Source organism: Onychostoma macrolepis, chromosome 04, assembly GCF_012432095.1.
Source record: "Onychostoma macrolepis isolate SWU-2019 chromosome 04, ASM1243209v1, whole genome shotgun sequence".
Classification (NCBI taxonomy): Eukaryota; Metazoa; Chordata; class Actinopteri; order Cypriniformes; family Cyprinidae; genus Onychostoma; species Onychostoma macrolepis.
This window is the reverse complement of record NC_081158.1, coordinates 22,969,250-22,997,185: the sequence shown is the minus strand read 5'-3', so window position 1 is coordinate 22,997,185 and position 27,936 is coordinate 22,969,250. Positions and strand designations below refer to the sequence as shown.

At 35.6% G+C, this 27,936-nt stretch overlaps 3 protein-coding genes and 2 long non-coding RNA genes across 10 annotated transcripts in view; 2 read left to right on the top strand and 3 right to left on the bottom strand.

Annotated features, from left to right (window-relative positions):
- Positions 1 to 19,496, bottom strand: part of def6c (DEF6 guanine nucleotide exchange factor c) — a 25,354-nt gene extending 5,858 nt beyond the window's left edge. Inside the window, exons 1-8 of one of the 4 annotated variants that reach the window (XM_058773009.1) lie at positions 19,343 to 19,496; positions 18,278 to 18,492; positions 17,563 to 17,625; positions 17,287 to 17,384; positions 17,136 to 17,198; positions 16,844 to 17,061; positions 1,114 to 1,254; positions 554 to 736 (exon numbers count right to left, since the gene is read on the bottom strand). In XM_058773009.1, the coding sequence (XP_058628992.1) occupies positions 554 to 736; positions 1,114 to 1,254; positions 16,844 to 16,855 (336 nt within the window). In that variant the 5' untranslated portion in view covers positions 16,856 to 17,061; positions 17,136 to 17,198; positions 17,287 to 17,384; ... (1 more) ...; positions 18,278 to 18,492; positions 19,343 to 19,496. Of the gene's footprint in view, positions 1 to 553; positions 737 to 1,113; positions 1,255 to 2,597; positions 2,910 to 16,843; positions 17,062 to 17,135; positions 17,199 to 17,286; positions 17,385 to 17,562; positions 17,626 to 18,277; positions 18,493 to 19,342 lie in introns of those variants that run through there. The other 3 variants (XM_058773010.1, XM_058773011.1, XM_058773008.1) reach the window with 3 other exon arrangements.
- LOC131538876 (uncharacterized) lies at positions 12,910 to 13,622 on the bottom strand. 2 transcript variants are annotated; one of them, XR_009270730.1, is made up of 4 exons: positions 13,556 to 13,622; positions 13,282 to 13,379; positions 13,131 to 13,193; positions 12,910 to 13,056 (listed from the first exon to the last, which is right to left on the bottom strand). It is a non-coding gene; the product is annotated as an uncharacterized LOC131538876 (long non-coding RNA). The 2 variants fall into 2 exon arrangements; XR_009270729.1 differs by having other exon boundaries at positions 13,131 to 13,379.
- On the top strand, positions 16,378 to 26,286 carry slc26a4 (solute carrier family 26 member 4). The gene is made up of 21 exons (XM_058773005.1): positions 16,378 to 16,648; positions 17,206 to 17,390; positions 17,474 to 17,613; positions 17,699 to 17,809; positions 18,262 to 18,464; positions 18,627 to 18,791; positions 19,077 to 19,229; positions 19,366 to 19,448; positions 19,756 to 19,903; positions 21,418 to 21,531; positions 21,632 to 21,709; positions 21,840 to 21,935; positions 22,189 to 22,295; positions 22,688 to 22,757; positions 22,873 to 22,965; positions 23,062 to 23,157; positions 23,312 to 23,548; positions 23,880 to 23,934; positions 24,046 to 24,191; positions 25,720 to 25,794; positions 25,883 to 26,286. The coding sequence occupies exons 2-21, from the start codon at positions 17,254 to 17,256 to the stop codon at positions 25,904 to 25,906; spliced, it is 2,331 nt and encodes a 776-aa protein (XP_058628988.1). The 5' UTR covers positions 16,378 to 16,648; positions 17,206 to 17,253; the 3' UTR covers positions 25,907 to 26,286.
- The window catches only part of LOC131538875 (uncharacterized), a 26,027-nt gene continuing 21,839 nt past the window's right edge, over positions 23,749 to 27,936 (bottom strand). For both annotated transcript variants that reach the window (XR_009270727.1, XR_009270728.1), the window contains 2 exons: positions 24,298 to 24,566; positions 23,749 to 24,183 (listed from right to left, as the gene is read on the bottom strand). This is a non-coding gene — a long non-coding RNA (uncharacterized LOC131538875). The remainder of the gene's footprint in view (positions 24,184 to 24,297; positions 24,567 to 27,936) is intronic.
- slc26a3.2 (solute carrier family 26 member 3, tandem duplicate 2) overlaps positions 26,579 to 27,936 on the top strand; it is a 12,772-nt gene continuing 11,414 nt past the window's right edge. The window contains exon 1 of the mRNA XM_058773007.1: positions 26,579 to 26,997. The gene's annotated coding sequence lies outside the window, so the exon portion shown is untranslated. The remainder of the gene's footprint in view (positions 26,998 to 27,936) is intronic.

Sequence of the window (27,936 nt, the reverse complement as noted above, 5' to 3'; positions counted from 1 at the left end):
AAGGTGAGAGAATACAGATGACAAAAAACAAGAAATGCAAGTTACAACATCTTAGATTTGGTTACTTGATTAAAAAAAAATGCACTTTTGACTAGTGTTATCATCAGGAAATCACCCCATCTATATGAAGTTCCATTCCTCGTGTCACTTCCTTCCTTGAAACAAAAAAGCAACACCATACTGTAGCTTCAGACCACTTCAACTTTGTCTGAATAACCAACTTTTAGATTCTCACGTTTACAGTTTAGCTTAAAGTGTCAACTCTCACTTAAACACCATAAAACGGCTAAATTAAAAAAATGAAGAACAGACTGAACTTATTAGTGTGGACTCTAACCAACCGTGTGGAAGTCTAACCAGCATTAGATGGTGTCCAGTCTCTGAATGCTTTAATCTGATATTGTTTACTTTTATATACATAGTTTGAGGAGATATACATATTAACATTTTATTAATTTCGGCCAGAGTCTGGTTATATTGTATCATTTCAGCTATGGTTATTTGCAAGTATGTCTTATCGCTGCATCTGCCCCTCTTTCTCTCTCTCACTTACCTCCGGCTGAATGATGACTAATGGGTAACGGTCTTCAGAGAGTAGGTTGAACAGACAGAAGAGTTTGAAGCAGTCTTTTTGTGAACACAGGCCCTGCTGAATGCTGGGTTTGCAGTTCTTCTTTGATGTCAAAGTCCAGCACAGTTCATCAAAGGTTTCCTTACTGAACGTCCCCTCTGTGGCCTGTAAATTAACAAAACACTATTAACAGCCAAAAGAGCATCACCTAACACTGTTTTCAGTCTATGGCTTTGTGTGGAACACAAAAGCAGAAATATTACAAATATACTGTACTTTAAGGGAAAATTTGCATCCTTTTTGATGCTTAAAAGCTCAATTCATTGTAATTGCCTGGAAAAGAGCGACTAGAACATTCTTCAAACTTTCTCAGTTTGTGTTTCATGGCAGAAAGATAGTTCTGTGGATTTGGAACGACTTGAGGGTGAGTAAGCCCTTGTGAAAAAGATTGAATGTGCATTTGTAGTGTACTTTAAATCTTAAAATTATAACTGTACTTGCAGATAATATAATATTAAATGATGACAGAGAGTTTACAAGACCTTTGCCAGAATGTATTTGTTGAGGTAGGGCATGTAGCCCTGGTTGGACACTGGCCCATTGTTATTGTCCTTAAAGTGCTCCTCTAATGCCACAGGATCATGAGGAATATTCAGCGCCGTATAGAGATTGTGTGAGAGAACCTAGTGGAGAAACACACACACACACGTTATGTTTTATATCTTGGTAGCTGCAATGACAGATAATCAAGACCACACACAAGAGGTCAGAAAGCAGCCTAATGTGTTAGATACAGCTGAGCTACCGGTTATCTTAAAGTGACCCCAAAAGGATGTACATTCTTAAAAAATTCAATGAAACATCAGACCGAATGGCATTTATTTTGAAGACAGCATGAGCACATATTTAAAGCAAAATATTTCAGGAAAAAAGTTTGTAAATTATACGATCAGCAGGTGTACGGTTAGTCAAAAACACTTTCTGGTCAAACATTCATAGAAGAACATAATGCATATTCAATGTTAATTCGTGGTTACTACGCTACGATATCTGTGTGAACTGGAGGGGAACTGATTTGATACAGTACATCCACTAAAAATCACAGAGATACACGCTGGGTAGAAGTAATTGCAAAAATGGCCGAGAAAAGTGAAGTTAGCTCTTTGAAAAGGCCTGACCTGCTGCCATTTAGTCACTACAGCTGTGAGAAATAGAATTTAAAAGCCATTTTAAAGGGACGTTGTGCTGATATCATATGACACACAATCAGCAGAATGACTTTTTTATCATGTGCAATAAGTTTTACACAAAAATTTGCTGGCAATTGCAAAAACGCTTTGTGTAAGATCTAACAAGTCTGGACGCATGTCTGTTCATGCTGAAATTTGAAGCAAAGGGCCGACCCGGGACATGTTTAAACAGGAGAAAGACTGTCAAAGCTGTCCGCATGCTGACTGTATCTTTTGGAATTTCTTTTCAAGCTCACTAACAAGTGATGCTCTTACATTCCCCCAATATTCACTAAACAAATGGCACAGAGAAATAAGCTTTAAGACTATCTTGAAATCATTTATTACTGCATCAGTGTGTACTCAACCATATTTTGGTGACAAATAACTACCAAAATTGAGCTAAATCTGACATAAACAATATTTGTTTATTTTAATTGTAGAAATGCTGTATTTTGTTTCTCTTGGGGTTGGGGTGTGAGCCAGTGTTATGCTATAGTATTTTATTACTAGTTCAGTATGAAAACAATTTATATCTATGGAATGTCCCCAGTTAGATAACGTGTGTGTATGTGTGTGCGTTTGATACAGTATGACTATTTGGACTTTTGCTCCTTTCTTTGCAACAGTATCAATCTCTTGATAACAAATCATCACATTTACCCGTCAAGAACGTAGAAAACATTATTACACTGTACATAAGAAATACAAAAGTAACCAATGTAGTGTATAGTTAAGGAAAAAAACACTTGAACACATTGAAACACGTAAAGTCAACGGTACACAGGTGGTCTGACCTTCAGTTGCGACTTGGACACTTTTCCGCTCTGCTCTACATCAAGAGACGTGAACGCGTACCAGATGGACTTCAGGAGCTCGCTTTGTAGATCCATACCGCCAGTAATGACACATCCTGCTTACATTCTGAGACAGATACCGCTTTACATTGCGGAACTGAGACGCGCTGACTGTGTCTAAAAACCTTGCGAGCAGCCTACCTAGGCAGCATTGTGGGTAACACTGGCGCGTGCAACATAATGCGCATCGTAAACGCGTTCCAAGCACAGCTGTACCGCAACTAGAAACGCGTCTATGATGCCCAAAATGCTGTCTAGGTGGGCAGTTCGTTAGATTTTGACACACAACCTGAGTACCAAATAAAATGCATCAGCTGGGAGGGAACAGTCAGTGCTGGTCAACCTCATTTTAGAAACTGAGTAATGTGGAAGAATAAATAACGTCATGTTATTACGCGACAACGTGTTATTTAAACACAGCGTGTTATTTCTTGTGAATTTTGTTCTCCAAAAATATAAAATCTTCAAAAAAAGTCACTTCTTTTTGCAGTGCATAGGGCAGCATGTGAGTGAGGTTAACTAAGTGAGGTTGTTCTGTGGGTGTGAAAGCAATGAGTGGATGCACTTCTATCTCTGGTCAAGGTTCACTCATGCAGCTCAGGTGGGAGTGAATCTGCTAGTACTGCATGTTTGTTCAGTCTTACAAAGCTACTTTAAGAAGTCAGAGAGTTCTTAAACTGTACTCTGCAATATTGGCTTAATCATCTTAATTTATAAATATTCAGATACTGTTCTTGACTCATGGTCATCTATATGATAAAAGCAGCAAAAGTACATTAAAAGACCAGGGAATGTTTCCAAGTCCATCTATAAGAGCACCTCTGAGTTTTTCTTCCTCAAGACTATCTTGGCCAGTACATAAGAGGAAACTAACATGTGTGACAGACGTGTAAAAATAAAAATGTCTCTTTATAGTGCAGAAACTTCCTCCAAGTCTAAACATCAGTTATAACATCAGGTGACATCAGATACAACAGTCATTGAACTATAATGTTATAATGCCAAATGTCACTTTCAAACAGCATACAGTTAACTGACTTTGACTAAATATTTCTTGCAGAGCTTTGAATCTGATGGTCTGATATATAATGTAATATGAGCTGGCCTAGTTGGACTCCAGGTTCAGTTAATATACAGTTAATATTTTGTGCACCGTAAATGCATTCCAAGCAAAGAGGACTGGAAACCTGTCTGTGATGCCCAAAATGCTGTCTGGGTAGGCAGCCTGTTATATTTTGAGACACAATCTGAGTACAGAGTAAAATGCACCAGCTGGGAGGGGACAGTTACTGCTGGTGAACATAAATCCTCAGTTTAAACCGCAAGTAATGTGGAAGAATAAATAACGCCAGTGTTATAACATCAGGTGACATTATTGAACTATCATGTTGTAATGCCAAATGTCACATTCAAATCACATGCAGTTACCTGACTAATGATTTCTTGCAGAGCTCTGATATATAATATATCATTTAATACACAAACCCCAGACTGACAGCTGACATAGCTGGACTCCAGGTTCAGTACAAGTAGCCAAGTTGTTCAGTATAAATGTCAAAAGTCACATTCAAATAATGGACAATGAAGATTATAAGAACATCTTAAGGAAATAAAAAAAAATAACAGCTTTAAGATCTGTGTATAGGTGATGATAGTGTGCAATACATTATAGAATTATATTTTTATAATAATATTAATCTATTATATTTATGTGTTTGTAATGTGTGTGTGTGTGTGTGTGTGTGTATATATATATATATATATATATATATATATATATATACACAGTGCCCTCCAACAGTGAAGAACAGTGAAGACAAAATTGCTCTGTTGGCTGTGGAGTCAAGACATTTGCAAATATGATGAAAAGATGAATATGAGACAAAACTACAGAATGTCACATTTTATTATTAGCCGTTTCAACACATACATGTTTTACCAAATAAAAAGAACAGCACTTTTAGAGTTCATCCCACTCATTGATGTGCGCATAAGTATTGGGACAGTTGAACATAAGGCAGATATAAAAGATTAAAAGCTATTATTTAGTTGCAGATCCCTTGCGCACAATCACAGCAGTGAGTCTGGGACCCATAGACATCACCAGACTCTTGGTCTCATCCTTTGAAATACTTTTCCCAGCCTTTAATGCAGCCAATTCCAATTGTTGCTTGTTTTGGGGAGTTTCTGCCTTTACTCTCCTCTTCAGCTGGTGAAATTCATGTTCAATCAGATTTAAATCTGGAGATTGACTTGGGCAGTCTAAGACTTTCCATTTCTTTGCCCTTATAAACTCCTTGACTGAACTGGCAGGGTGTTTTGGGTCATTGTCCTGATGCAATATGAAGCACTTCCCAATGAATCTGGTGGCATTTTCTTGAATATTGGTAGGCAAGATCGTTTTGTACCCTTCCAAATTCATTCTGCTATCATACATCAAGTCATCAGTAAAGATGAGAGGGTCTGTTCCAGAGGCAGCCATGCATGCCCATGCCATGACACCGCCTCCACCATGCTTTACAGATGAGGCTGTATGCTTGGGATCATTGCAGTTCCCTTTTTTTCTCCACATTTTTGCTTTCCCATCACTTCGATAAAGGTTCATCTTTGTCTCATCGGTCCATAAACACAGTTTGAAAACTCTTCTGGCTCACCTTTGTGCTTTTTTGCAAACTCTAGTCTTGCCTTTCTATTTTTGGAGCTGGTCAGAGGTTTATATCTTACTGTGTAGCATCTGTAATTCTGTGTCAAAGTCTCCTGAGGACAGTAGATTGTCAGAGCATCACCCCAGCTTTCTGGAAGTTGTTGGTGATTTTACAGACGTGTCTTTTAGGTTCATTTTCACAGCTTTTATGATTTGTCTGTCATCAACTACTGTTGTTTTCTCAGCCGATCAGGTTGTTGTTGGTTGCTGGTGTCGCTGGTGGTTTCCAAACTCTTGATTTCTCCATGCCCTTTGTTTTGCTATAGCTCTAATTGACTTCCTCTTTTCTTTTAGCATCCAAATTGCTTGCTTTTCTCTCAGAGTCAGCTCCCTCATCTTCATCCTGGTTTGTGTGTGTCGTCATCAAATGCAAGACTCAGAATGCAAAAGCCATTTTAAAGGGACGTTGTGCTGATATCATATGACACACAATCAGCAGAATGACTTTTTATCATGTGCAATAAGTTTTACACAAAAATTTGCTGGCAATTGCAAAACGCTTTGTGTAAGATCTAACAAGTCTGGACGCATGTCTGTTCATGCTGAAATTTGAAGCAAAGGGCCGACCGGGACATGTTTAAACAGGAGAAAGACTGTCAAAGCTGTCCGCATGCTGACTGTATCTTTTGAATTTCTTTTCAAGCTCACTAACAAGTGATGCTCTTACATTCCCCAATATTCACTAAACAAATGGCACAGAGAAATAAGCTTTAAGACTATCTTGAAATCATTTATTACTGCATCAGTGTGTACTCAACCATATTTTGGTGACAAATAACTACCAAAATTGAGCTAAATCTGACATAAACAATATTTGTTTATTTTAATTGTAGAAATGCTGTATTTTGTTTCTCTTGGGGTTGGGGTGTGAGCCAGTGTTATGCTATAGTATTTTATTACTAGTTCAGTATGAAAACAATTTATATCTATGGAATGTCCCCAGTTAGATAACGTGTGTGTATGTGTGTGCGTTTGATACAGTATGACTATTTGGACTTTTGCTCCTTTCTTTGCAACAGTATCAATCTCTTGATAACAAATCATCACATTTACCCGTCAAGAACGTAGAAAACATTATTACACTGTACATAAGAAATACAAAAGTAACCAATGTAGTGTATAGTTAAGGAAAAAAACACTTGAACACATTGAAACACGTAAAGTCAACGGTACACAGGTGGTCTGACCTTCAGTTGCGACTTGGACACTTTTCCGCTCTGCTCTACATCAAGAGACGTGAACGCGTACCAGATGGACTTCAGGAGCTCGCTTTGTAGATCCATACCGCCAGTAATGACACATCCTGCTTACATTCTGAGACAGATACCGCTTTACATTGCGGAACTGAGACGCGCTGACTGTGTCTAAAACCTTGCGAGCAGCCTACCTAGGCAGCATTGTGGGTAACACTGGCGCGTGCAACATAATGCGCATCGTAAACGCGTTCCAAGCACAGCTGTACCGCAACTAGAAACGCGTCTATGATGCCCAAAATGCTGTCTAGGTGGGCAGTTCGTTAGATTTTGACACACAACCTGAGTACCAAATAAAATGCATCAGCTGGGAGGGAACAGTCAGTGCTGGTCAACCTCATTTTAGAAACTGAGTAATGTGGAAGAATAAATAACGTCATGTTATTACGCGACAACGTGTTATTTAAACACAGCGTGTTATTTCTTGTGAATTTTGTTCTCCAAAAATATAAAATCTTCAAAAAAAGTCACTTCTTTTTGCAGTGCATAGGGCAGCATGTGAGTGAGGTTAACTAAGTGAGGTTGTTCTGTGGGTGTGAAAGCAATGAGTGGATGCACTTCTATCTCTGGTCAAGGTTCACTCATGCAGCTCAGGTGGGAGTGAATCTGCTAGTACTGCATGTTTGTTCAGTCTTACAAAGCTACTTTAAGAAGTCAGAGAGTTCTTAAACTGTACTCTGCAATATTGGCTTAATCATCTTAATTTATAAATATTCAGATACTGTTCTTGACTCATGGTCATCTATATGATAAAAGCAGCAAAAGTACATTAAAAGACCAGGGAATGTTTCCAAGTCCATCTATAAGAGCACCTCTGAGTTTTTCTTCCTCAAGACTATCTTGGCCAGTACATAAGAGGAAACTAACATGTGTGACAGACGTGTAAAAATAAAAATGTCTCTTTATAGTGCAGAAACTTCCTCCAAGTCTAAACATCAGTTATAACATCAGGTGACATCAGATACAACAGTCATTGAACTATAATGTTATAATGCCAAATGTCACTTTCAAACAGCATACAGTTAACTGACTTTGACTAAATATTTCTTGCAGAGCTTTGAATCTGATGGTCTGATATATAATGTAATATGAGCTGGCCTAGTTGGACTCCAGGTTCAGTTAATATACAGTTAATATTTTGTGCACCGTAAATGCATTCCAAGCAAAGAGGACTGGAAACCTGTCTGTGATGCCCAAAATGCTGTCTGGGTAGGCAGCCTGTTATATTTTGAGACACAATCTGAGTACAGAGTAAAATGCACCAGCTGGGAGGGGACAGTTACTGCTGGTGAACATAAATCCTCAGTTTAAACCGCAAGTAATGTGGAAGAATAAATAACGCCAGTGTTATAACATCAGGTGACATTATTGAACTATCATGTTGTAATGCCAAATGTCACATTCAAATCACATGCAGTTACCTGACTAATGATTTCTTGCAGAGCTCTGATATATAATATATCATTTAATACACAAACCCCTGACTGAGTAAAAGTGAAGCTCATTCGACAGCATTTGTGGCATAATGTTGGTTCCCACAAAGTTATATTCCACTTCCTGCTTTTTCTTATAAAAGGCTTGGATATAATGAGGCACTGAAAATGAAGTGAATCCACAAACGTTAAAATACTTACTGTTCCTATAGTATAGCCACAAGATGTAAAGAATATGCATGTTAATATGACTTTAGTGTGGGGAAAACAAACAAACAAATAAACAAACAAAAATAAAAATAAAAGTAGTAGTCCAATTTATATCAAATTGCACAACTTTGTTACCATGAAATGCAACACTGTAAAAATAAATAAAATGACTGTAAAGATTATGATTAAAACAACTTTTAGCTCCAATAATACACAAGTTTGATTAAATAAAGAATTTCAGCTTTTAAATTTTCCAAAGATTGGCCCCAATCACTTCCATTGTAAATGCCTCACTGTTACCTTTCATCATTTTCAAAAATAAGGTACGAGTCAAAATCATTTTTGTAGTAATCATTATTACATCACAAGTATACTAAGAAGAAACTCAAAAAGAAGTACTACGGCAAAAAGAGCTTGATGTTTCAAACAAATGATGAACCTGACTCAGTAGTTCAGACCAACAGATCGTCAGACACTATGTATTCAAGAGCTGGCTCATGTTCTTAGGAGAGATCTGGCCATATCTAGACATTATGTACCAAGAAGGATAAGAAGGTCAGATTGTGTCGTGCATAGATCATATCGTTTTTTCTTGAGTGTTCAGTCACACCTGCACTGATTAACATGTACATGCGTACATTCTCCCCCCAGATACAAACAACAAACAACACAGCCCGCCCTTGACACATCACAGACCCCCTCACTCCCTTTCTATCACAAACAGACACACATGCTTTCCAACAAGCTTGGGAAGGATAGTCACCCTTGGCAGGATGCATACTGTGGGCCTCTGATGTAATTCCCTCATGCTTCCTGTTGGTGCTTAACCCTGATACACCTCCCACATCCCAACGCTGCTTATAAATACAAAGAGAGGGATGCTGGCCCCATTAATATTTTGTGCACCGTAAATGCATTCCAAGCAAAGAGGACTGGAAACCTGTCTGTGATGCCCAAAATGCTGTCTGGGTAGGCAGCCTGTTATATTTTGAGACACAATCTGAGTACAGAGTAAAATGCACCAGCTGGGAGGGACAGTTACTGCTGGTGAACATAAATCCTCAGTTTAAACCGCAAGTAATGTGGAAGAATAAATAACGCCAGTGTTATAACATCAGGTGACATTATTGAACTATCATGTTGTAATGCCAAATGTCACATTCAAATCACATGCAGTTACCTGACTAATGATTTCTTGCAGAGCTCTGATATATAATATATCATTTAATACACAAACCCCAGACTGACAGCTGACATAGCTGGACTCCAGGTTCAGTACAAGTAGCCAAGTTGTTCAGTATAAATGTCAAAAGTCACATTCAAATAATGGACAATGAAGATTATAAGAACATCTTAAGGAAATAAAAAAATAACAGCTTTAAGATCTGTGTATAGGTGATGATAGTGTGCAATACATTATAGAATTATATTTTTATAATAATATTAATCTATTATATTTATGTGTTTGTAATGTGTGTGTGTGTGTGTGTGTGTGTATATATATATATATATATATATATATATATATATATATATATATATATATATATACAGTGCCCTCCAACAGTGAAGAACAGTGAAGACAAAATTGCTCTGTTGGCTGTGGAGTCAAGACATTTGCAAATATGATGAAAAGATGAATATGAGACAAAACTACAGAATGTCACATTTTATTATTAGCCGTTTCAACACATACATGTTTTACCAAATAAAAGAACAGCACTTTTAGAGTTCATCCCACTCATTGATGTGCATAAGTATTGGGACAGTTGAACATAAGGCAGATATAAAAGATTAAAAGCTATTATTTAGTTGCAGATCCCTTGCACAATCACAGCAGTGAGTCTGGGACCCATAGACATCACCAGACTCTTGGTCTCATCCTTTGAAATACTTTTCCCAGCCTTTAATGCAGCCAATTCCAATTGTTGCTTGTTTTGGGGAGTTTCTGCCTTTACTCTCCTCTTCAGCTGGTGAAATTCATGTTCAATCAGATTTAAATCTGGAGATTGACTTGGGCAGTCTAAGACTTTCCATTTCTTTGCCCTTATAAACTCCTTGACTGAACTGGCAGGGTGTTTTGGGTCATTGTCCTGATGCAATATGAAGCACTTCCCAATGAATCTGGTGGCATTTTCTTGAATATTGGTAGGCAAGATCGTTTTGTACCCTTCCAAATTCATTCTGCTATCATACATCAAGTCATCAGTAAAGATGAGAGGGTCTGTTCCAGAGGCAGCCATGCATGCCCATGCCATGACACCGCCTCCACCATGCTTTACAGATGAGGCTGTATGCTTGGGATCATTGCAGTTCCCTTTTTTTCTCCACATTTTTGCTTTCCCATCACTTCGATAAAGGTTCATCTTTGTCTCATCGGTCCATAAACACAGTTTGAAAACTCTTCTGGCTCACCTTTGTGCTTTTTTGCAAACTCTAGTCTTGCCTTTCTATTTTTGGAGCTGGTCAGAGGTTTATATCTTACTGTGTAGCATCTGTAATTCTGTGTCAAAGTCTCCTGAGGACAGTAGATTGTCAGAGCATCACCCCAGCTTTCTGGAAGTTGTTGGTGATTTTACAGACGTGTCTTTTAGGGTTCATTTTCACAGCTTTTATGATTTGTCTGTCATCAACTACTGTTGTTTTCTCAGCCGATCAGGTTGTTGTTGGTTGCTGGTGTCGCTGGTGGTTTCCAAACTCTTGATTTCTCCATGCCCTTTGTTTTTGCTATAGCTCTAATTGACTTCCTCTTTTCTTTTAGCATCCAAATTGCTTGCTTTTCTCTCAGAGTCAGCTCCCTCATCTTCATCCTGGTTTGTGTGTGTCGTCATCAAATGCAAGACTCAGAATGCAAAAGCAATGGATATAACTGATACGACATATTCCCTGCTTTTAATATCCGAAGAATTAATGCAACAGGACACAGCTGATCACTTAGAAAGACCTGCGAGGCAACTGTTCCAATACTTATGCTCACATCAGATAGAGGGATGAACTCTAAAAGTGCTGATCTTCTTAGCTGGTAAAACATCTATGTGATGAATCACCCAATAATAAAATGTGACATTCTGTAGTTTTGTCTCATATTCATCTTTTAATCATATTTGTAAATGTCTTGACTCCACAGCCAACAGAGCAATTGTGTCTTTACTGTTCCAATACTTTTGGAGGGCACTGTATATATACGGACATTATAATAATATAATATAATACACAAACCCCTGACTGAGTAAAAGTGAAGCTCATTCGACAGCATTTGTGGCATAATGTTGGTTCCCACAAAGTTATATTCCACTTCCTGCTTTTTCTTATAAAAAGGCTTGGATATAATGAGGCACTGAAAATGAAGTGAATCCACAAACGTTAAAATACTTACTGTTCCTATAGTATAGCCACAAGATGTAAAGAATATGCATGTTAATATGACTTTAGTGTGGGGAAAACAAAACAAACAAATAAACAAACAAAAATAAAAATAAAAAGTAGTAGTCCAATTTATATCAAATTGCACAACTTTGTTACCATGAAATGCAACACTGTAAAAATAAATAAAATGACTGTAAAGATTATGATTAAAACAACTTTTAGCTCCAATAATACACAAGTTTGATTAAATAAAGAATTTCAGCTTTTAAATTTTCCAAAGATTGGCCCCAATCACTTCCATTGTAAATGCCTCACTGTTACCTTTCATCATTTTCAAAAATAAGGTACGAGTCAAAATCATTTTGTAGTAATCATTATTACATCACAAGTATACTAAGAAGAAACTCAAAAGAAGTACTACGGCAAAAGAGCTTGATGTTTCAAACAAATGATGAACCTGACTCAGTAGTTCAGACCAACAGATCGTCAGACACTATGTATTCAAGAGCTGGCTCATGTTCTTAGGAGAGATCTGGCCATATCTAGACATTATGTACCAAGAAGGATAAGAAGGTCAGATTGTGTCGTGCATAGATCATATCGTTTTTTCTTGAGTGTTCAGTCACACCTGCACTGATTAACATGTACATGCGTACATTCTCCCCCCAGATACAAACAACAAACAACACAGCCCGCCCTTGACACATCACAGACCCCCCCTCACTCCCTTTCTATCACAAACAGACACACATGCTTTCCAACAAGCTTGGGAAGGATAGTCACCCTTGGCAGGATGCATACTGTGGGCCTCTGATGTAATTCCCTCATGCTTCCTGTTGGTGCTTAACCCTGATACACCTCCCACATCCCAACGCTGCTTATAAATACAAAAGAGAGGGATGCTGGCCCCATTAAGAGAGTCCGACTTCATTGACATGCACAAAATGTGCCTTTAAGTGGACGTCTGGCATGGATGCACCCTATTCTTGAGGAACTTCACTCTGACAAACTCAAAACCTAGCAGGTAAGGCTTAATAATCAACTTATACCAATAGACAGAAATGCATTTATTCAAATACACTTGAATAAATGCAGGACTTCAGTTAACATCAGTGCCGTCTGATATTATAGTGAAACTGATTAGGAATAAGTGGCTTCAGGATAAGGTTTTCCATTGTGTTTGTACTTATGGTTCTCAAATGAGCGGTAGACACAAACCTCCTTATTCATAAAGGAGACTGGATCCTCCCAACTTTTGGAAGGGTTTCTGATGTCAATGGGTTCAGTGATCTTAGTGCAGACCTGGAAGAGCTGGTCTATTGAGCAGGGAGTATACAGCCAGAGAAAGGGAGAAGGGCTCTTTTGGTCTGTTCGATCAGATTGTTCTGACACAGGGGAGGTGAGACCCTCTAAGTGTTCGCTTATCTAGCATCCTAGAAAAAGAGAGAAAGAAAATGAAACGTTGACAGCAGGTAGAAAATGTATGTATAATATGATGTGTACTTACATTTTCATTGGCAGCAGCAAATCGAAATGAATCTGAAAACTAATCAATCTGCTTTTCTTTTTTCTAACAGAGGAGATACAACACAAGCAGATTTTCACAGACAAACAAATCAGGCAATATGATGGACGAGTGTTTTCATGAAAATGATTACCACGTGTCACGACGTATCTACTCAAACCGGGTCTTTGACCAGGTTCATGAGAGACAAGCCCAAGAGATCCAGAGTTTACGAGAACGGCTGAGCAGAGCCTGCAGGTGAGTACATGAGAAGCACTTGATGTCATACCACCTAGTGTTTTCATCTTCATATTCATTCATATCAAATTAATTCTCCACAGATGCACTGATAAATGGGCTGTTCAGAAGATAAAGGGCTTCTGCCAATTCTGGATTGGCTCCTAAATACCCAGTCAAGCAATGGTTACCCGGTGATGTCGTTTCTGGGGTCACCACAGGACTAGTATGCTGTTTACAAGGTAAGATGCAATCTGTGAACAAAACCCCACAGTTTAGTATCAGCATGATGCCATTTCAACGTCATTGTTTGAATTTGTTGTACAGGTGTGGCTTATTCATTGCTGGCCTCTGTAGCACCAGTCTATGGACTCTACTCTGCTTTTTCCTATTCTTACATACTTTGTGCTGGGCACATCCAGACACATCTCTGTGGGTAGGTCTAAGGCTTTATTAATAAATCCTTTTAAAAAAACAATTAAAAGATGTGAGTCTACAGTACTGTTTACTTCATGCATACTACTTACTATTTTATGTGAAACAGTATACAATGTACAGTATGTAATGGTAAATGCATGTTTTATTCCATAAAATGGCATGCAGTTATCATCTTGTATATATATATATATATATATATATATATATATATATATATATATATATATATATATATATATATATATATATATATATATATATATATATATATATATATATATATATATATATATATATATATATATATATATATATATATATATATATATATATATATATATATATATATATATATATATATATATATATATATATATATATATATATATATATATATATATATATATATATATATATATATATATATATATATATATATATATATATATATATATATATATATATATATATATATATATATATATATATATATATATATATATATATATATATATATATATATATATATATATATATATATATATATATATATATATATATATATATATATATATATATATATATATATATATATATATATATATATATATATATATATATATATATATATATATATATATATATATATATATATATATATATATATATATATATATATATATATATATATATATATATATATATATATATATATATATATATATATATATATATATATATATATATATATATATATATATATATATATATATATATATATATATATATATATATATATATATATATATATATATATATATATATATATATATATATATATATATATATATATATATATATATATATATATATATATATATATATATATATATATATATATATATATATATATATATATATATATATATATATATATATATATATATATATATATATATATATATATATATATATATATATATATATATATATATATATATATATATATATATATATATATATATATATATATATATATATATATATATATATATATATATATATATATATATATATATATATATATATATATATATATATATATATATATATATATATATATATATATATATATATATATATATATATATATATATATATATATATATATATATATATATATATATATATATATATATATATATATATATATATATATATATATATATATATATATATATATATATATATATATATATATATATATATATATATATATATATATATATATATATATATATATATATATATATATATATATATATATATATATATATATATATATATATATATATATATATATATATATATATATATATATATATATATATATATATATATATATATATATATATATATATATATATATATATATATATATATATATATATATATATATATATATATATATATTGAATAAATGTGCAATGCTTTCTTAGCGTTCTCTTTGTCTCTATATCTCATTTAGGTCCATTCCCTGTCACCTGTCTGATGGTGGGCTCTGTAGTTTTGACTCCACAGCCAACAGAGCAATTGTGTCTTTACTGTTCCAATACTTTTGGAGGGCACTGTATATATACGGACATTATAATAATATAATATAATACACAAACCCCTGACTGAGTAAAAGTGAAGCTCATTCGACAGCATTTGTGGCATAATGTTGGTTCCCACAAAGTTATATTCCACTTCCTGCTTTTTCTTATAAAAAGGCTTGGATATAATGAGGCACTGAAAATGAAGTGAATCCACAAACGTTAAAATACTTACTGTTCCTATAGTATAGCCACAAGATGTAAAGAATATGCATGTTAATATGACTTTAGTGTGGGGGAAAACAAACAAACAAATAAACAAACAAAAATAAAAAATAAAAAAGTAGTAGTCCAATTTATATCAAATTGCACAACTTTGTTACCATGAAATGCAACACTGTAAAAATAAATAAAATGACTGTAAAGATTATGATTAAAACAACTTTTAGCTCCAATAATACACAAGTTTGATTAAATAAAGAATTTCAGCTTTTAAATTTTCCAAAGATTGGCCCCAATCACTTCCATTGTAAATGCCTCACTGTTACCTTTCATCATTTTCAAAAATAAGGTACGAGTCAAAATCATTTTTGTAGTAATCATTATTACATCACAAGTATACTAAGAAGAAACTCAAAAAGAAGTACTACGGCAAAAAGAGCTTGATGTTTCAAACAAATGATGAACCTGACTCAGTAGTTCAGACCAACAGATCGTCAGACACTATGTATTCAAGAGCTGGCTCATGTTCTTAGGAGAGATCTGGCCATATCTAGACATTATGTACCAAGAAGGATAAGAAGGTCAGATTGTGTCGTGCATAGATCATATCGTTTTTCTTGAGTGTTCAGTCACACCTGCACTGATTAACATGTACATGCGTACATTCTCCCCAGATACAAACAACAAACAACACAGCCCGCCCTTGACACATCACAGACCCCCCCTCACTCCCTTTCTATCACAAACAGACACACATGCTTTCCAACAAGCTTGGGAAGGATAGTCACCCTTGGCAGGATGCATACTGTGGGCCTCTGATGTAATTCCCTCATGCTTCCTGTTGGTGCTTAACCCTGATACACCTCCCACATCCCAACGCTGCTTATAAATACAAAAGAGAGGGATGCTGGCCCCATTAAGAGAGTCCGACTTCATTGACATGCACAAAATGTGCCTTTAAGTGGACGTCTGGCATGGATGCACCCTATTCTTGAGGAACTTCACTCTGACAAACTCAAAACCTAGCAGGTAAGGCTTAATAATCAACTTATACCAATAGACAAGAAATGCATTTATTCAAATACACTTGAATAAATGCAGGACTTCAGTTAACATCAGTGCCGTCTGATATTATAGTGAAACTGATTAGGAATAAGTGGCTTCAGGATAAGGTTTTCCATTGTGTTTGTACTTATGGTTCTCAAATGAGCGGTAGACACAAACCTCCTTATTCATAAAGGGAGACTGGATCCCCTCCCAACTTTTGGAAGGGTTTCTGATGTCAATGGGTTCAGTGATCTTAGTGCAGACCTGGAAGAGCTGGTCTATTGAGCAGGGAGTATACAGCCAGAGAAAGGGAGAAGGGCTCTTTTGGTCTGTTCGATCAGATTGTTCTGACACAGGGGAGGTGAGACCCTCTAAGTGTTCGCTTATCTAGCATCCTAGAAAAAGAGAGAAAGAAAATGAAACGTTGACAGCAGGTAGAAAATGTATGTATAATATGATGTGTACTTACATTTTCATTGGCAGCAGCAAATCGAAATGAATCTGAAAACTAATCAATCTGCTTTTCTTTTTTCTAACAGAGGAGATACAACACAAGCAGATTTTCACAGACAAACAAATCAGGCAATATGATGGACGAGTGTTTTCATGAAAATGATTACCACGTGTCACGACGTATCTACTCAAACCGGGTCTTTGACCAGGTTCATGAGAGACAAGCCCAAGAGATCCAGAGTTTACGAGAACGGCTGAGCAGAGCCTGCAGGTGAGTACATGAGAAGCACTTGATGTCATACCACCTAGTGTTTTCATCTTCATATTCATTCATATCAAATTAATTCTCCACAGATGCACTGATAAATGGGCTGTTCAGAAGATAAAGGGGCTTCTGCCAATTCTGGATTGGCTCCCTAAATACCCAGTCAAGCAATGGTTACCCGGTGATGTCGTTTCTGGGGTCACCACAGGACTAGTATGCTGTTTACAAGGTAAGATGCAATCTGTGAACAAAACCCCACAGTTTAGTATCAGCATGATGCCATTTCAACGTCATTGTTTGAATTTGTTGTACAGGTGTGGCTTATTCATTGCTGGCCTCTGTAGCACCAGTCTATGGACTCTACTCTGCGTTTTTTCCTATTCTTACATACTTTGTGCTGGGCACATCCAGACACATCTCTGTGGGTAGGTCTAAGGCTTTATTAATAAATCCTTTTAAAAAAAACAATTAAAAAGATGTGAGTCTACAGTACTGTTTACTTCATGCATACTACTTACTATTTTATGTGAAACAGTATACAATGTACAGTATGTAATGGTAAATGCATGTTTTATTCCATAAAAATGGCATGCAGTTATCATCTTGTATATATATATGGTTATTTTGTCATTTAATCCAATTTTATGTGGAAAATGTCTTGATTGTTTGAAATGCAATAAAATAATGATTCAGGGGAAAAAAAAAGATAATAATACTTTGGGTTTATTCATATGCATACAGTATTATAAGGATTTTGCAATGTTGTATACAAATATAGTAATCCGTGCAATTATTTCATGCACATAGAAAATGTCTAAATATTGAATAAATGTGCAATGCTTTCTTCGCGTTCTCTTTGTCTCTATATCTCATTTAGGTCCATTCCCTGTCACCTGTCTGATGGTGGGCTCTGTAGTTTTGACCTTAGCTCCTGATGAGCACTTTCTGCGTCCAGTGAACATCACAGGTGTGAATGAGACAGTGGCAGATGAAAGGTTAATGGAGGTTGATGTAGAAGCAAGAGAAGCCCAGAGAATCCTGGTGGCTTGTACCATGACGGTGTTGGTTGGATTATTCCAGGTAAAGTCACAACATTCACAATTAAAACCTGTGATAAAGATAAAATAAACAAGTTACACATTTTGTAATTGAAGTATTCCATGTTGAAAAAAAAAAAATCAGATTTATTTTTTGTCAATCAGCAGTGCATTGCTGCAACTCATTTGTTTTACTTAATCTCAGGTGGCTATGGGGCTGATGCAGGTGGGCTTTCTGGTCAGGTATCTCTCAGACCCACTAGTAGGAGGGTTCACCACTGCTGCTGCCTTTCATGTCTTCGTATCTCAGATTAAAACCATCGTGTCCGTTCCTATACAGAACCATAATGGATTCTTCTCCTTTGCTTATGTGAGTCTCTTATATCATTAATAGCTTTACAAAGACACATATATTTCTGTATATTGTAATGTGTGTGTGTGTGTTTCTGTATGTTTTAATAATTTTACAAGTGGTCTCAAAATGTTACTATATAGGCTGAGAACACTAGTAAGGGGGCTAAAACAAATAATATAATTTATTTTTATTTTTATTTTACATTTTTACTTGTGTGTTTTTACTTAAATGTAATAATAAGTACACTTTAAATGCATTTTTATATTACTATTATTATTCATTTTTCTTTTCCACATCTAGACTCTTATTGATTTAGGTAGGAACATCAACCAAACTAATATTGCGGACCTGATTGCTGGATTGCTAACAATCTGCATTGTTATGGCTGTGAAAGAGATCAACACAAAATTTCAGCATAAAATCCCAGTGCCGATTCCCATAGAAGTGATTGTGGTATGTACAGTTTTCCCACAATTCTCCCATACAGTCTTAAAAAACAAAAACAAACGAAGCCTGTAGGCCTCTGACACTGACATGATTTTTTTTTAAATAATGGCTGTCGTTACCTTTCACTCTTTCGAACTGATAGACAGTGATAGCTTCTGCAATCTCTCATGTGATGGACCTAAACTCCCAGTACGGCGCCAGCATTGTCCATAGCCTCCCCAGGGGGTAAGAGCACTTCCTGTGGCATTTCCTGCTTCCTGATGAGGGCTGGGTGCACATTCAGTCACTTTATATTGACATACTTTTATTATTGTCCCTGTAATGATTTTCAACAGAAATGTTATCTTTAGAACAATGACACTGACAGACAGTTTGGAATCCTTGTGCAATAATAATATAAAACAGCGTTATGTTAAAAACAATAGCAGCACACTACATCAGACACAACAGCATAAAACACTCACAGTACAAGTAGTGTACAAAACTGGTATGTGAACCTGTAATAACTATATGTCTGCTTGTGTTTCCACAGGTTTGCACCAGCACAAACACCAAATATAGCACTTATCGGGAATATTTTGGGCTCTAGTTTTTCCACAGCAGTGGTTGGTTATGCAGTAGCAGTCTCAGTGGCAAAAGTCTACGCAGCAAAATATGATTACACAGTCGACGGCAACCAGGTATACAAAAGTACTGTGTTAATGTGTCTGACACTGCAATTATGCTTTAGTCCAATGGCTAAATTAGCATAGTCAAATGGTTTGTGCTGAACACAATGCATTTTGTGCTTTGTAGGTGGCAAAACCAGCTGAGAACTGCAGCTTTAGTTGGTTTCTGGCAAGAAATGTGGGTGTTATTAACAAGTACTGAGGGAAGAGAAAAAGCAAGGGTGCTTATTTTAGTGTGAATTATTTATAATAAAGTATAATAAGGGTCAGATCAACATTCTCTGTGAACAAAGGAACTTCAGTCTGGTCTGTAGCTCATGATTTCTATCACAGATTTGCATGTGACGGTCATCTCTTTGACCATCAGTCTTGATTACTTGCCCCAAATTTGACAGTCTCCTACCTGAGTTGGAATTGTCAAAAAGTGTTCCTTTTGTTTCTTATTTTGCAAGCTGTTCTGTGAAAGAGGTTTATTGGTTAGCCTTTCTTCAGACAGGTTGGAGCTAGGGATCTGATTTACGACATCCTGTTTTCTTGGAATTTTGGCTCCTCATGTTTCGATGTTCTGATCGAATCTTAATTTGTCTGACTCGTTCTTATCCTACAACAGCAACTATTTTTTTTTTCTAAACCAGACAGTGGGGAGCTTTGGGGCATAGCTACATTTGTTTCATTTTGTTTTGTTCAATTTCTCATTTTGTTTAGTTTCTCGTTTGGTTTCACATTACGAGTTTTGTTTGGTTTTATTTCACATTTCGTTTCGCATTTTGTTTCATTTTTTGTTTTGTTTCATTTCTTGTTTCACTTTGCTTTGTTTTGTTTTGTTTTGTTAGCACAGCTACATTTTTAGGGCACAGCTACATTTGTTTTATTTAGTTTGGTTTCATTTCACGTTTCATGTTTTTTTTTCATTTCACATTTCGTTTTCATTTTTTTGCTTTGTTTCATTTGTTTTGCTTTGCTTTGTTTTGTTAGCACTTTAAACAAAACAAATCCTTGAAGATTCTAAAATTTATTTACATACTGATTTACGATTGGTTTTAAGGTCACTTTCACCTTCAAAAACCAAATGAATGCGAGTTTACAACAGAAGCTGGTATCATTAAATATAGACATTATATAAACCATGCAGTGTAGTTTTAGGGTACAGCTACATTTGTTTTATAAGCAGATCAAAATATATTTGCATACTGATTTGTGATTGGTCTTTAAAGCTAGGATTACATTTTTGTTCAGCGGATACCAAAAAGTGCATTACTGGTGTTTAATTGATACTTTTAAAGGCCACTTTACAGAACGAGTTTGAGTTTGCAGCAGCAGCTGATATCATTTCTAAACCCAGCAGAGCAGCATAGAGCTTTAGGACACAGCTACATTTGTTTCATACTGATTTGTTATTGGTATTAAAATCTATTTTTTGTTTATTTGTTTAGTAGATACAATAAAGAGTCACAACTGCATGATTAATTGATATAGACTGATTATAAACTGCCTGAACTGGTTTACAACACTTTTATTTCCATTAGGAGCTGATAGCTTTTGGTGTCAGCAATATTTTTGGAGGATGTTTCTCAAGCATTGTGGCCAGCACTGCATTGTCACGGACAGCAGTACAGGAAAGCACAGGGGGGAAGAGTCAGGTAAAATGCACATGCTCTAACTCCAGCACTTTTACAAGTGTGTGTGTGTGTGTAAATGCAATACTCCCTGTTTAACTGATCGCTCCTCTCACTATTGCAGGTTGCTGGTATCATCTCAGCTCTGATGGTGATGATAGTGATTTTGGCCCTTGGGCCATTTCTTCAGCCTTTGCAGAAGGTGAGGTGGAGGAGCCTAATGTTTTAATAGAGAACATTCATCATTCGACATTCGTCTTTCGCTATCAAAAATTCAAATACTTGCAATATTCATCATGCAACTCATGATGTTATCCCTCTCTGTCCCACAGTCAGTGCTGGCTGGTATTGTTATAGCCAACCTGAAGGGGATGTTCATGCAGATCTCTGAAGTGCCTGTACTCTGGAGACAGAACAGACCAGACTGTGTAAGTAACGTCACAAGACTGATAAATGAACAGAATGAGATGATTACTGGTAGCTTTTTGAAACATCAGATATGAAAGACTGTGTACAAGTATAACAAGTTTCTGTAAAACAGTCGTTTTTTGAGGTCATTATAACATTAATTAGTGTTCTGATTGCCTCAAGCAAATGGAATCATGTGAATCATTTTATTTGCATAAAAATTAGATTACACTCATTTGACATGAGTGCATATGAATCCTTATACTCCTGCAGCTCATCTGGATAGCTACGTGCCTGGCATCCATTGTGCTGGGTTTAGATGTGGGTCTGCTGGCTGGTCTGGTATTTGAGATGGGCACAGTGGTGGTCAGAACACAATTGTAAGTAGCACAGTTGTAAAGATTTTAAAGTGTGCTTCAGTGTAAAGTACACAAAACTGGTTAAATTGTTTTACTTGAACCAAAGCAAATTATTTCTTTATTTAATTTTGTTTTTTAGTAAGGTTTTGGTATATTTGTTGAGAAATGCCAACTGTGTGTTAATCTGAATTAGTGCAGCTTGAAACTCAAACTATGAGTGTAAATATTGTCAATAATAAGGGTATCATATTAATGTTAATCACATATATGCTTGTTTTGTAATATTTAACAGAATTCCAAGGAGTATAAAAGAATAAGCACTGTTAAACACAAATTGGACATAATGTAAATTAATTGTGAAACATAAATCATGGTGAACTTTGTTGTGAATATTAAACTCTTATTTCATTCAGCCCTTCTTGTGCCACCCTTGGAAATGTCCCAAATACTGATATCTACAAAAACATGAAGGACTACAAAAATGTAAGACACACATTTTCATGCTGTCAATAAACAGTTACTTGCCACAACATATGTAAACATCTATATAAATATTATACATGTTTTAAACTAACATGGTGTTTCCCAAAATTCTCAGATTGATGAAATTCCTGGAATAAAGATCTTCAAGTGCAACTCACCCATTTACTTTGCAAATATTGATTACTTCAAAGAGAAGTTGAGAGAAGAGGTGAGTTTACTGTAATTAGAAATTCTGAAAAGATAAACTATATGATTTGATTGGTTTGGGGGAAAAAAAACATGGTGCGCATATTAATTCTTACAGGTGGGGTTTGATGCAGTGCGGGTGTTCAAGAAAAGAAATAAAGCTTTGAAGAAGATTCACAAGCTCATTAAAAAAGGAAAACTACAAGCTACAGAGGTACGTCGTGCACAACAGAGTCTGCCACAGTCTTTGTAAATCACAAACATTTGAAACTTTTTGGAATGCTTCCAAGAAAATAACTTATTTTGATCACCAACCTGAGTTTATGACACCACATGCTGGCCTTTTCCATATCTGCTGTCCTTCACAGAATGGTTTGGTGCCAGTGGCCTCACTGGGAGTAGAAAACCAAGCCTTTGAAAAAGAGCAGGGTCCTGAGGTGGAGGAAGGGGCGTCTCAGTCAGACTCAGAGGTGAAGGTTCAGGTAGACTGGACGTCTGAGCTGCCTGTCAGTGTGTCAGTACCCAGGGTCCATATTCACAGCCTTGTAATGGAGTTTACTGCTGTCTCATTCCTGGACGTGGTAGCAGCCAAGTCCCTTAAACTGGTGCGCATATTGCTTTATCTTTATTGCTCTTTACTGAGTCATCGTTCCATTGCAATAATGTATAACCACAATATGATGGTGACCTTCATTTCGTTCCAAACCTGTATGACTTTCTGTCTTCCACAGAACACAAAAGAAGATATTTTGAAAAAAGCCTGTGTTTTATTTTCCATACAATGAAAGTCAATGGAGTCCAGTGTTGTTTTGAACCCCACTGACTTTCATTGTATTGTCTTCAAAATATCTTCTTGTGTGTTTCAAATAAGAAAGGCTTGGAATGATGTGGAGCAAAACCAAGTAGTAGCTAATTGATCATTTCCCATCTTCACAGGTGGTGAAGGAATTCATACGAATTGGGGTCAGCGTCTACATCGCAGGCTGCGATGGTAAGGCCTGACTCTTTAACAGTATGTTGCAACAAGCTGTTGCTACAAACTCCCACCTGATAATGGCAGGTTAGGACACAGTGAATAACCTAAAGGGTCCTTGTGTCACAGGTGAGCTTGTCAGGAGAATGGAGGCCCTGTCCTTCTTTGATGAGGAGGTTACTAGAGACATTCTCTTCCTCTCCGTCCATGATGCCATACTATTCATCCAGCTGGAAACCTCCACTAGAAATGATGAGGATCCATTAGCTAAGAAGGTAAAATTAAGATTTTAAACTTGAGGGGTGACGGAATAGTAACAGAATAGTTTGTGATCTCACAGCAAAAACACTTTTTGCAAAAAGGACATGGTGAATATATTACCTGTGTTCATGTAGCAGATCTTCTACATGCCAACAGTTCCATGTGTCAGTTGACCCTTCGCAAAGACCCTCCCCCCTTCATTACTGTTGCTATGTCTGACAAGCCATGCTGCTCTCACACCACACATGTTCTCAAGCAGTGAAAAATACATCTTGGACCAAAGAAATTCAAACAATAAATACCGTTTTGTGGCTCTTTAATGTGCCGTGACAGATCGCTGTAGCGCCTCAGTTCAAGTGGCAAGTGAATTGATCATCTCTTCCTCTTTACTAGTTATGGCACAAAATAAACATGAATGAATATCAGAAGGTATCTTGATTCGTCCGCCGAAAGATGTCATTACACAACATTTTTCAAGTTCAATTTCACTGATGTTAATCTACTCTCCTGTTTGATCCGTTTATCAAAATGGCAGATTTGGCTTTGTGATTAGTCAAATCACCTGTCAATCAAACTCACAACGAAGGGTCAATTGTCTCATAATAAAGCCGCTCAATGATAACATAAATTTGGAGGTGACTGATAAATTTCTAGTTGGTTTATTGAGCCTGATAATCTGGGTGACTATAAATCCTGATAATCAAAGATACAAGATAGACAAGATATAATAAAAGGAATGTTTCGGCACATGCTGCTATTGCTCAATGAAGAAAAAATTACTCATGGAAAAAAAACAATGGCTACTAGTTAAAGTGGCCAGTTGTAACAGATATTTGTAACAGATGTCATGGATTTTTTTCAGAATGGAATACTATTGTACTGCATACTGTGCAGTGTACAGGGTGAATTCACGTAAATTAGGCCACCTTCTAACATTCAGCAGTTAGTAATAAAATATTCAAAAGTTTTTGCAAGAAATTAATACTTTTATTCAAAAAAGATGCATTGAATTGATCAAAAGTAAAGATATTTGTAAAGATTTATATTCTCAATAAATGCTGTTCATTTGAACTTTCTTTTTATTAAAAAATTTAAAAAGGTCGATGGTCTATTAAAAAGGTCTATTCCAAAAAATAAATTAATTAAAAAATAAAAAAAATAAAAAATGTAAAAACGTTTTCCACAAAAATATCAAGCAGCAACGTTGATAATACATTGATACTAATAAATGTTTCTTGAGCACCAAATCAGCATTTTAGAATGATTTCTGAAGGATCACGTGACACGTAATGATGCTGAAAATTCAGCTTTTATTAAAATTACTGTTTTTACTGTTTTTTGACCAAATGCACATAGCCTTGGTAAACCTAAGAGACTTCTTCCGACTCCTTCTTCTTACCGACTCCAAACCTTTGAACAGTATCGAACATTTGAAACATGACACCTGTAGCATTCTGTGCATATAGAAATTTCCCAGTACTGTAGTATGGCATTCTAAGTACACTGATTAATATTTTATATATATATATATATATCTCACAGTTGCAAGATGACAAAGAGCCACTTCCTTATACTGAAGATGAGGACCTGATTGAGACCTATGACATCCAGCACTTGGTGAGCATCCAGCATCTTCAATAATATAATTTGATCAAATAACTCAAATCAACAACCCACCAAACAAGTATTTCTCTTTCATGTCTAGGCTATTTATGGACTTTCAAACTGAGGAAACACTCCCTTTGTTAAGAATCACTGGGAAAGACAGTCATCGTCTTCCGATTCATTTGCTGATAGTGGGTCAGGAGGCATCCTGGGAAGACTGAAAGTGGAGCTAACAAAGACTTCAACATAACACCAACTGCAACATTTAAAAAGCAAGTGGCGTTTTACAGCCTCATTTTTGAGGCAAATACAAGACAACAAATGCCAGTCAGCACAATACAGAATGTGGAGGCCTGCCCGGTTCATCAGTATCAATTGTTCACCAAAAGTCTCAAAGAAGAGGAACATTTGATATTTGGAAATAAATCACCTGAGAAAAAGTAGTAATACATTACAATGTGTCTCTGTGTTTCCTTGTTTCCTTGGATACCACTATAGTCAGAAACTAAAAAAAGGTCTGTTATCAATTTTTTAGTGATGCATTATGAGGGAGTCAAGCACAATTAACAGAACACCACTAACTTCCTGTGTTGATGTATTTCCTATTACAACAGGAAATTGGGGTGGAGCACATCAAAGGGTTTATTACTTTTTAAAAGAGCCAATAGTCTTTCATTTATAAAAGTTGTGTAAATCATAATCTGCTGTTGCTAGTCAGTGGCAGGTGGTATTAGGGGTGTGGCATTTTCATTTTATAGATGATCAAAAAAGAGCCGTCATTAATTTCTGTCCATTTTCCTAGAAAAAAAAAGACTAATGTCTAAATATCCAAAGTAAATTTTATCAGCATTTAGGAGTACATGACCTCAAAGCAAACAGACATGGACTAAATGGCACAAGTTCAATTTTGATAAACGATGTTAAACATGAAGAAATTTGACCTACCTATATAGACCATCATCTTATTAAAATGTCTGAAATTTTCCACACACATACACAGAAGGGGAATTACAAGCTCAATTACAAGCTCAACAAAAAAGCACTTGTTTAATTTCTGTTGACATTCCTGTGTTGCTGTATTTGGAGGCCTTTTGTGTACTTAAAACATTTAGTAACAGTAACTGAGCACACTGAACACACAAGAGTATGTGTGCCTGATACAAACACACACAAATGCCTGACTACTCACTGACTGACTGACCCTGGCATTCTAAGGTACGTTGTTTTCTTTGCTTTTCTCTGATCTTTAGTATTAGCATCAGTGCATAATTCCACTTAACACGTGAATGCACAGTAAGAAATTAACACATGGGGTAACGCATGATTTAGGCTTAAACCAGAACAACAGGTCACTTCTATGACACACCTTTCCTAATAAATATATGACTAATTAAATGTTAATGCGAGACTTATGTTGTAATATGTGTCGGGATGATATCAGTGAAAGTTAAAATTGATTAACTACTGAAGTGAGGGTTGACGTCTCATTTGCAAAGATCACACATTGATCATGTGATTATTATTATGGCTCTGGGTGTAAAGTCTATGCTGTAAAAATCTATCTAGTCTATTGATTTATAATTTTCCCCTTCAACGATGACGCATAAATAATGTAATGATAACAATACAAGGACAAAAGAAATGTTAAAATACGATATATCATATTTACATTGCATATACAAGTTAATATTATCAAAAACAAATAAAAATGCACATGACTGGTGTTACCGTGTCTGATGCCTTATTATATTCACCTGTATTACACACTGCCATTCAAAAGCTTGGGGTCAGTATGATTTTTTTTTAAAGAAATGAATACTTTTATTCCACAAAGATGTATTAAATTGATTAAAAGTGACAGAAAAAATATTACACAAAATATTAACTGTTTCTTGAACACCAAATCATCATATTAGAATGATTTTCAAGACACTAAAGACCAGTGTAATGGCAGCTGAAATTACATTTGAACATATGTGACCCTGGACCACAAAACCAGTCTTAAGTCGCCGGGGTATATTTGTAGCAATAGCCAAAAATACATTGTATGGGTCAAAATTATTGATTTTTCTTTTATGCCAAAAATCATTAAGTAAAGATCATGTTCCATGAAGATATTTTGTAAATTTCCTACCGTAAATATATCAAAACTTA

What these genes read in the sequence shown, in the direction of transcription:
- slc26a4 (XM_058773005.1), top strand. Translation starts at nt 17,254, where the DNA reads ATGATGGACGAGTGTTTTCATGAAAATGATTACCACGTGTCACGACGT. An exon ending in GATTCTTCTCCTTTGCTTAT is followed by an intron (nt 18,792 to 19,076) that starts GTGAGTCTCTTA and finishes TTCCACATCTAG; the next exon opens with ACTCTTATTGATTTAGGTAG. An exon ending in GCACAGGGGGGAAGAGTCAG is followed by an intron (nt 21,532 to 21,631) that starts GTAAAATGCACA and finishes TCACTATTGCAG; the next exon opens with GTTGCTGGTATCATCTCAGC.